This window comes from Elephantulus edwardii, unplaced genomic scaffold (genome assembly GCF_000299155.1).
Source record: "Elephantulus edwardii isolate Elephantulus edwardi_28Jun2011 unplaced genomic scaffold, EleEdw1.0 scaffold00017, whole genome shotgun sequence".
Lineage (NCBI taxonomy): Eukaryota > Metazoa > Chordata > Mammalia > Macroscelidea > Macroscelididae > Elephantulus > Elephantulus edwardii.
The window spans coordinates 8917852-8928008 of record NW_006399767.1 but is presented as its reverse complement, the minus strand read 5'-3'; the positions used below and the strand labels follow the sequence as shown (position 1 = coordinate 8928008).

Genomic DNA, 10157 nt, shown 5'->3' with positions numbered 1-10157 from the left:
AACCCCCACCCAACAAATTGCACAACCCCATGATTAATTCTCCCTCCCCTTGCACATCCTCATTCCTCTGCTTCTATCCTCTCCCAACCCTCTTGGATCCTTATACTTATTCTACAATAATGGTTTTATACAATATTTATCCTTGTGGGACTGAGTCACTCAGCATAATGCTCTCCTGTCCCTCTCAATTTAGGTAATAATTTAAAAAATCATTGCTCCTGAGTGCTGCATAGTATTCCACTGTGTGAATGTACCATAATTTCTCAATCTATTCATTTGTGTGAAGAAATGCTCCAAATCACTGGCAATAAGATGCAAATCAAAACCACAATGAGGTACCATATTACTCCAGTAGCAGTGGCAAAGTTTAACAGGGCAGCAAGGAATAAATGTCGCAGAGGATGTGGCAAGATAGGAACTCTTATACATTGTTGGTGGGATTGTGAAATGGTGCCGTTCTGGAAAGCAGATTGGCGCTTCCTCAAAAAGTTGAAATGGCCATTCCATACGACCCAGCTATTCTACTACTTGGCATATACCCTGAGAAAACGAGATCTGAGGCTCAAGTGAAGATCTGTACACCAGTGTGTATAGCAGCATTATTCACCATCACAAGAACATGGAAACAGCCCAAATGCCCAGTCTTTAATTCTTTTGATGAGCATATATTTTCAGCTGTTACAAACTCCGATTAATCTGCTTGTCCTATACTTACGCATTTGTGGTGATGTTTATTATCATGCTTGTACAAAAATTAGTACTATAGTTTACTCCCTGTTGTTTTTTCCTAGAAATTTCAATAACTTTTAAGGATTTTATGACTTTCAGATTAACATTTAGGTCTTTGAGGCACTTGGAGTTAGATTTTGTGTATGGTTATTGGTATAGGTTCTGTTTAATTTTTTTCTCCAGCCAGATACCTACTTTAGTCAGTACAATTTATGAAAGGGGCTCTGGAGGCCTAATGGTAAGGAGTTGTGTACCAACCTAAAGAAACTCAGCTCCAATTCACTGGCTGCTCTGAAGGAGAAAGATGAGCAATCTTCTCCCATGCAATTTACAGCCTCTGAAAAACCACTAGAGGATTAGCTATGAGTTGGTTCTGACTCAGCAGCATCTAACAACAACAAAGTATTAAAGAGACAGTTTCCATCTTTCTTTGGTGGCCTAATGGTAAGAAACTGTGCTACACTCTCAAAGGCACACAGTTCTAACCCACCAGCTGCTCTGTGAGAGAAATACTGGCAGTCTCTTCCCATGTGATTTACTGCCTCTAAAAAGCCACTGGAGGGTCTACTATGGGTTGGTTCTGATTTGATAGCACACAACAACAAAACAACAGTATGGACTTTGGCCCCTTTCTGAACACTACTTGGCCATCGATGGCTAGGTTTCATTCTCAATTCTGTTCTTCTGGTCTATGTGTCTATTACTGACCCAGTACCAGGTGGTGATACAGAATGTTTTGAAACAAGAGAGTATGAGGCTCCTTGCTCTGTAATTTTTCTTCAATATTGTTTTGGTTATCCATGTTTGGTTTGGTTTTTTTTTCCACGTGAAGTTGATCATTGGTTTTCCCATTTCAATAAAGAATGTTGAAAGAATATGTATTGGGATTGCACTGTATCATTAGACCTCCTTAGGTAGGGAGCATCCTGAGGGCATAGAGGAAGTGTCATTTGTCCAGACGCTCTTTAAGGTCCCTGTTAGTTTCTTCTTTCTTGAAATTTTAAGTATGAATTTCTGGTGTGATATTTTCAGAATTATTTCTCTTTTTACCTTAATTCCCTTCAGTATTTTTCAAGTTCTTTAAAAACTGGAATCTTAGAAATTTTGAAGGAAATTGATATTATGTATCTAATTCTTCTGTAAATAAGGCTGTCTGAGGCTTTGTCTGACTGACTTTGGATATGTTGCAAGGAAGGACAAGTTCTTGGAGAGGGTTATCATGCTTGTAAGGGTGGAGGGACAGTGCAAGAGAGGAAGACCCTCAACAAAGTGGATTGATTCAGTGACTGGGTTAATGAGGGTAGGTGTGTTGGAGACAGTAAAGCTGGCACAGGATAGAAAAGAGTTCAGGGCTGTTGTACATAGGGTCTCTATGAGTCACAAGCCTCTCGATGGCCCATAACAACAAGGAGGTTGGAGCTCATGTGGAGAAAAAGTCACCATAGAATGTATTACAATATCATGACAGCATAACAGTAATGATTAACATTATATGTTTTACTAGAGAATCAAGCACCACAAAAAATGAACAGGCTAATGGAAACTATTTCCCAAAGTGCTCACATGACTGAAATGTAATTTAAGGAAAAGAGCAACACCTACTTCAACAATTACTAATCAACTAAACATATAGCAAAAATGTAGCTCGTCATCGCCAATTAACCACACCAGCTGAAAATACTATGATCATTAAATCTGTAAAGGCCTTCGGCAAGCAAGTTTTAAAAAAGCATGATTTTATCTTTGATCTGGATAGTAATCTATTAACTATAATATATATTATATATTACACTTCTGTTTCTAGCAGCATTAACATTAACTCACTGAATTATTTTCAAAGGACAGTTTAGTAACGAGAACTTAAAAATTGATCTCTCTTTCCAAAAAAAGCGTTGTATTTCGCAATTTATACAATCAACTTGTTTTGCAGAACTTTGCTGAAGGCATACCTGTCAACTTTTAATTGAGAAATCAAGGGACTAGATTATTTTATTGCAGGCAGAAGCAAAAGCATAACCCTCAGAGGACTGGCCAGATCTGCTAACACTAACCCCACCCTCCCACTCCCAAAGGACATGGAAGGCATCCAGTCGCATCCTCAAAACCAAGCCCTTTGCTGGGCGGAGACCCGCGCTGCCAGGCCCCGCCCCTCGCAGCTATTTCCCTCTCCTATTGGCCACGGCAGAGACACCGCCTCCTTTCTCCGCCCCTGAACCTGCACCAGGTGTCGGGTCCAATTTTCACACCTCCCCTGGACCATAGCCTTCTTTAGTCCACACCTGCCCTGGACCTGCGCCTTCTCCCATCTACACCTCCACGGCCTGCTGACCAGTTAGGGCTGGGGTGGTGCATTAATTACTCAACTGTCTCACTGAAGTAGAGTCGGAACCTATTCTTATAGCTGACCCTCCTGTGGGTTTCTTCGGGTGAAAACCACAGGAGAGGAGACTACCTATCTTGCTCCAAGGAGCTGCTGGTGGATTTGAACTGTCAGGGAGGCGCGGCTTTTGGAATAGCTGAGCAACTCCCTACAACTATACCACCAAATCTTAGTGAACTCACTGCCTTGGCCTGTCCAGCCACATAGACCACGCTCTGTGCTCCCTGCCACCTTGAACCCCTGTGTCATTGTGGTGTCCCCCTCTGACGGTGTCAGGAGGTGCGCTTCCAACCGCCTGGTGCGCAGCAGGTAATTCAGCCCCTGTGTTCCCCCAACTCACTTAAGATCCATTGAGAGAAAACAGAACAAGAAAATCTCATGAAAACCCCGCATGCCACGCCGCTCACATACCTTGATTCTTGCTTTCTCTATAAATTCTAGAGGGGCTTTCCCAAACTCAAATCCAGCGCCTATCCAAGGAATCCAGCCCCCGATGCACGGCGGTCCACGCAAGTTTTTCCACTGAAGGAGCAATAAAAAAACAACGCAACCGAGGAGAATAATCACTGTTGGGGAAACTAGTTCCATGTTTTTGTCCAGCACCTTTCAGAAACAGAAAGGTGGAAAAGTCCTACCGCTCTTTAACACTAGTCCCCTCCTTCTAATATACAACAGCCATGGGGATTCTTAACTTTCTGCTACAACTTCAGCAGTTTGCTTTTCTTTAACACTTCACCTTCCTTGCCCCGCCCCAATATTGATGTGGTTTTTGCATCATCGCTTTGGCCCAACCCCACGTTTTGACTCGTCCAGCAGCTAGGAATGGGATGTTGAGGCCGTGGGGAGCCCGGAGTGGGTGAGTGTGGAGGAGGGCCGTGCTCTGTTGCCATGGAGAACCCCGGGCTGTGGCGCGCGGCCACCCTGCTCGCGGCCAATCAAGGACTGAAGGAGCGAAGGGACAGAGCCCGGGACTACATTCCCCAGAAGCCTCGTGTCTTCCTCTTTGTTTTTCTCCTATCGGGTGCAGGTCCTGCTGGACCATTCGGGCTTGGTGCTGCTAGGAAGGGTTGCAGGTTAGCCGGGTCGGTCCTGGCCAAGCGGAGGGAATGTTCCCCATCTGGCCACTCGCCGCTTGAGAGGGACCTCCCCTGACAGGGTAGCTGGGGCACCAGCGAGAAGGGGTGCATTGCCGTCCTGTGCTGCTGCTGAATGTCCAGCTCCGGGGATGAGGAGAAGCTTTTGCCGCTCGCCCAGAGATGGCCCCGAGCCAGCAAGTTCCTGCTGTCCGGCTGCGCAGCCACCGTGGCCGAGCTAGGTACCGGGCCGCCCACTCCTGGGCCTCCCCCGCAAGTGGCCGCGGGCCAGGAGGGACAGGCGCGCGGGCGCTCTCGTTCCGGGTGTGTGCCACCCGCCTGCTGCGCCCTCTCCTTCCACACCGGCTTGGTAGATGTGGCAGGGAGGGAACAAGGCCAGCTTGGTGAGGTGGAGGGATTGGAGGCCAATGAAGTCTTTTCCTTCCAATTCCATCTTCTAGCTCCCCCAGCGGTATGCTGTTGTGCCCAAATGTGCACTTTTATCATTTTATCATGTCATTTTATCATGCCTTAAGATGACCTTTTTAAAAAACACAGCCCACTTCATTTTATTTAGTTATTTATTTTTTTTTTTTAGATAATCTGTGTGTAATTTAGATTACTGTATGCTGTTGTTCACTGCTGTGGAGTCGGAACGGACCCATAGCTGACCCTCCAGTGGGTTTCCAAAGGCTGTAAATGGAATGGGAAGGAATTGGCCATCTTCCACGGAGCAGCGGGTGGATTCGAATCACCTGCCTTTGGGTTGGCAGCGCAGCTTCTTAGCACTAGGCTATAGCCTTACTGTAATCATGGTATTTTGGGTCTAAGTTACGGACTCACCCTGTGGGACTTCACATATTAATCCAGCATTTATTGAGCATAGTTAGATACTTGAACTCTTGAGCATTTATAAGTGTTTATTAAATTGTAGGATAATGAGATGCCATTAATGTATAAATGGAATTAATGTATAAATGCTTAACTCAAGAAAGGGTGTCCATCAATTGCAATTTTATTACAATTACTATAGGGGAGTTCTGGTCACTGTAACCCTATAGAGAGCTGCTTTGGTCTCCAGTTGTTTGAATCCACTGCTGCTTAGGGGGAGAAAGATGAGCTGTCTCCTCCTATCACAGCCCCAGGCACTGAGGGAGGGTCAGTGTGAGTTGGAATCAACTGGACTGCTTGACTGCAGTGACTTTGAGGGTGTTTTTTTGAGTGGAGGTAGAATTGAAAAGAGCCAGATTCTCATCTCTAAGGATCTTACAAACTGGTGGAGAGACAAAGACAAACATTACAGTGTGCTCTGTAGTTTTTGCTGGGCACTTTCGAGTCACGCAGGACTCCTAGTGACCCTATGAACAACACATCTGAACCTTCTTCTAGCCTATATGGTTTATACCCTTATCACCATTCTGATACCCTTGAGCTGTTACTGAAGAGATCCAGCTCATTGAGGGTTTTACACTTTTGCTGTCTCTCCACCTTTTCAACCATGATATCCCTTTCTAAAGAAATAACAACATGCCCAAAGTACGTGAGATGAAACGTTGCCATCCTTGTCTTCAAGGAGCACTATAGTTGCACTTGTTGTGTACCATTGAGTCAGACCCACCTGTAGCTGATCCTCTCAAGGATTTTCAGAGGCAGTTAATCTCATGGGAGATTGCCCATCCTTCTCCCACGAAGCAGCTGGTAGATTCAAACTCGTGTCTTGAGAATTGCAGCACATCTTACCACTAGGCCACTGTGAGCTCAGTGGAAAGACTGCTATATCTGGCTTAAGGAGTCAGAGAAAGCCCAAGTCCAATTGACTTTTAGAATGGAACTATGACAACCTTGTATGAGCAGGTGGGGTGTCATGCAAGGATTTTGTGAGCAGAGAGCATCTCATCCAACCATTTTGTTAATAAGTTGTCTTTGAGTTTCCTTTGACTCTTTTACTTTGTAGTATGATAGTATTTTCATATTTTTTTCTCAATAAAAAATGTACATTTTTATTTGTAGGTATTTTCCTTTTGTCCTGTGTTAAAAGCAGTTTATTTCTTCAATAACCTCAGAACATGATGCTTCTTTGCCTTTGTGCTCTGAGGACTCTTGTTCTCTGGTCCATTATTTTCTGTCTCTCTCTCACTCTCCTTCGCCCTCTACAAGCTTGACTTGAGAAATGTTTTACTATTTATTGCTTTTACGGAACAAAAGTACATCAACTTTTTTTTTTAAGATTTCTGGATGATGAGACATGGCTCTATAATTTTGTTTGCTTTAATTTCTTTTTCTCCCTGTGAGTCAATAGCTTTTATAAAGGGGGGAGAGTGGGAGAAGCCTCCTGTTAACAATACCTACAGAGAATAATGTGGGAGGACAGTAAGGGTGAATGCAAATATGGGATGTTTTCAAGTACAAATCAATTCAGGATTAGCTCTTCAAGCATGATTTAAGTAACCAGCAAGAAAAGCAAAATTATTTTGAGAGATGTGACCAATGCAAATACTGCTGTGGTTGTTAAGATCCCTTGAACCAAACTGTTTGCTATTCTGACTCATAGCAGCCTTGTGCTCAGCAGAATAAAACATGGGCTGGCCTCGTGTTTAGCCTCACAATTGTTGTTGAGCTTAAACCCACTGTTGAAGCTACGATGCCAGTCCATCTGTCTCTTTCACTGACTCTCCAATTTACTATGCATGATGTCCTCCTTTGGTGACTTACGCCTCCTAATAACATGGCCAAAGGCTCACAGTCCTTGTTTCTAAGGAGCATTCGGGCTGTACCCTCTCAAGACTAATTTGCTTGTTCTTCGGGCAGTCCATGAGAGATAGATATGTATTCAGTGTTCTTCACCAACACCACAATTCAAACACACTAATTATGCTTTAGGCTTTATTATCCATTGTTTGGCTTTCACATGCATATGAGGCAACTTGGGCTGGAAGACGAGTGGCCTTGGTATTTAAAGTGACATTCTTGCTCTTTAGCACTTTAAAGAGTCCTTGGCAATAGACTTGACTAATGCAACACACATCACTTGATTTCTTGGCTGCTGAGTCCATGGGTATTGATTGTGGATCCAAGTAAAATAAAATCATTGCCAACCTCAGTCTTTTCCCTGTTTATCATGATGTTGCTTATTGGGCTAGTTGCAAGGAGTTATGTTTTCTTTATGCTACAGTGTAATCCATCCTGGAGGTGGGTAGGCTTTTCTTTTTATCACTATTGTTAATGTACCTTCCAGTCATCTATGATTCACAGTGACTCTATGAACAATGGCTCTGAACTGTTGCCTCTCCTGAGTTAACCTCACCATCTCTGACACACCTGTTCCCACTGCTACAGTCACTGTGTCCATCTATCACATCCAGGGTCTCCCTCTCCTGAGCTGCTCCTTTGCAAGCATGATGTCCTTCTCCAAGGACTGGCCCCTCAAACAACATGCCCAGAGTACATAAGAGGAATTTTCAAATTCTTGTCTCCAAGCAACCTGGTTTCACCCTTTCCAGGACAGACTTGTTTTTTCTCATGGTAGTCCATGAAAACTTGATAGTGCAGTATTCTTCTCTAGCACCACAACTCAAATGCATCAGTTCTTCCTCTATCATCCCTATTCCTATCCATCTGTCAACTACATAGCATTTGAGAAACCTGTCCCTGGATCAAGCTCACCTTAGTCTCTAGATGGATATAGTTACTCCTTAGCACTCTGGAGACATTCTTAACAGCAGATTTTTCCACTGCAACTCCTCTTTTGATTTCCTGACTGCTGGTGCCAAGGACACTGTGAATATGAACCAGATGAAATTGTTAACAACTCAGTTTTTTCTCCATCTGTTATTATGTTGCCTTTTGGCCCAGTGGTGAGGATTTTTATTTTCTTAATGTTGAGATGCAATCCATATTGAAGGCTGCAGATTTTGATCTTCTGCAGCAAGTGCTTCAAGTCCTCCTCAGTTTTGGTGAGCAAAGTTGTGTCATATGCATAACACAGGTTGTTGATGAGTCTTCCACCAAACTTGATGTCACATTCTTCTTAATAAAGTCCAGCCTCTTGAATGATCTGTTCAGCATACAGATTGCAAAGGTATGGAGAAAGGATACATCCCTGATGCACTCCTTTCCTGATTTTGAACCATGCAGTGTTTCCTTACTTTGTGTGGACAACAGTTTCTTGGTCTAGGTCTAGGTTTCACATGAGCACAATCAAGTGTTTTGGGATTCCCATTCTTCTCATACTAACTACAATTGTGATCTACATGGTCGATGTATTGTTCTAGTAATTTTTGGATAATCTTCAGCAAAATTTTACTTGCATGTGATGTAAGTGATATTGTTTGATAATTTCCACATTCTGTTGGATCACCTTTTTGAGGGGAATATGAATAAATATGGTTTGCTACCAGTCAGTTGACCAGGTAGTTGTACTTCAGATTTCCTGGCACACCCAGATTTCCTGGCACATTCAGGGCTGCATCTGTTTGCTGAAATATATAAATTGATATTCCGTCAATTCCTGAGGACTTAATTTTTTCCAATTCCTTCAGAGCAGCTTGAACTTCTTCTAGTCCCATTGGTTCTTGATCCTATCCTACTTCCAGAAATGATTCTGTGTTAGCAGTTCTGGTACAGTGACTCTCTGTATTCCTTCCATTTTCTTTTGATGTTTCCTGGCTACAAAATATACATATAACAAAAGATATGTATGTATGTATGAATGAATGTGTGTGTGTACTTATCTCTCTGTGTATTTACTTTTAGCAAGAATGATCTTATCAATTCTATAAGGTAAATGATTTTTTTTTTCTTTTATCCTGATGCCACACTCCTCTTAATATTTTACAGTTTTTCAGATTATTTATTTGCTCAGCATACAGATTGAATATTTGTGATAAAAGGATACAACCATGATGTTGAAGGATGTGGTATCCACTTGTTTTATTTGGTAACTGTGTCTTTATTTTTGGATAGGTTTCACCTGAAAACAATTAGGTGTTCTGGAATTCTCACTTTTCCCAATGTTATTAATAATTTGTGATCTGCACAATCAAATTCTTTGCACACTTAAGACATCACCCAAAATTAAAAACAAAACAAAACAACGAAACACACCACCACCTCAAACTCATTGCCATCCAGTCAGAACCGTCCTTCCCAGAGCTGACCTTTAGCAGGTTATCAGAGGCTGGGAATTGTACAGGAGGAGGTTGCCTGTCTCTCTTCCTTGGAGCAGCTGGTGGATTCCAGCCACCAGCTTTCAGCTGGCAGTGCAGCCCCTTATCCTTTAAGTCACCGGAGCCACCTCATTGTCTCATAGAAATGCCTAATTCTTAAGGCTTTTCAAATTTAAAATATCCATAAATCAATTGCTTAAAATAAATTATACCTATATAAGATACTTCTGTTGGGTAGAAAAACGTCATTATAGTAATTTTTCCAAAGACCAGTGAGAAGATTTAATATTCACCACACTCCTTTATTTTCACCCACTCCTTTAACTTGAAGAAGGCGTAATTAGGATTTCATGGTGATCACTGAAAAAAAAAACCCTTATGTAATGTCACTTGTGTTGACGGACTTGTCAGAATCTAGTTATTTTGACTAGTTAGGACACTAATAAAGTTATGAGTTAGGTTTTCCTTATGTGGGCCAGCCAGTTTCATTCTGTTTTAAGAGAAAAGGTCTCTCTTTAATGAAAAATATGCACATTGAAAGAAAAAGACATGCATAAAATTCATTCATGCTGAGAAAACAGCTCAGTATATGCTCTACTAGAAGTGAGTAGGCCACTTCTTTATGAAAGAAGTAACAAACCCCACATTGTATTTTCTCTATCTAAAACATCAGGTTGGTCATTAACCTATATGTTAACTTAAAAATTAAGCTTTATTTGACATTACTGAGAACTTCAATAAGTAGAATAGCATTTTAGCATGTTGCCACACACTTTTAAATTCAGGCTGTGCTTAGAAACACATTTTTCT

General features: G+C 42.2%; 2 protein-coding genes across 2 annotated transcripts in view; one reads left to right on the top strand and one right to left on the bottom strand.

Moving 5' to 3' along the window:
- Positions 1–3697, bottom strand: part of LOC102861111 (24-hydroxycholesterol 7-alpha-hydroxylase-like) — a 182423-nt gene extending 178726 nt beyond the window's left edge. Inside the window, exon 1 of the mRNA XM_006881929.1 lies at positions 3521–3697. Coding sequence (XP_006881991.1) covers positions 3521–3697 — 177 coding nt within the window. The remainder of the gene's footprint in view (positions 1–3520) is intronic.
- A 602-nt stretch (positions 3698–4299) lies between these two features.
- The window catches only part of SLC25A27 (solute carrier family 25, member 27), a 40205-nt gene continuing 34347 nt past the window's right edge, over positions 4300–10157 (top strand). Inside the window, exon 1 of the mRNA XM_006881928.1 lies at positions 4300–4424. Within this exon, the coding sequence (XP_006881990.1) occupies positions 4319–4424 (106 nt within the window). The 5' untranslated portion in view covers positions 4300–4318. The remainder of the gene's footprint in view (positions 4425–10157) is intronic.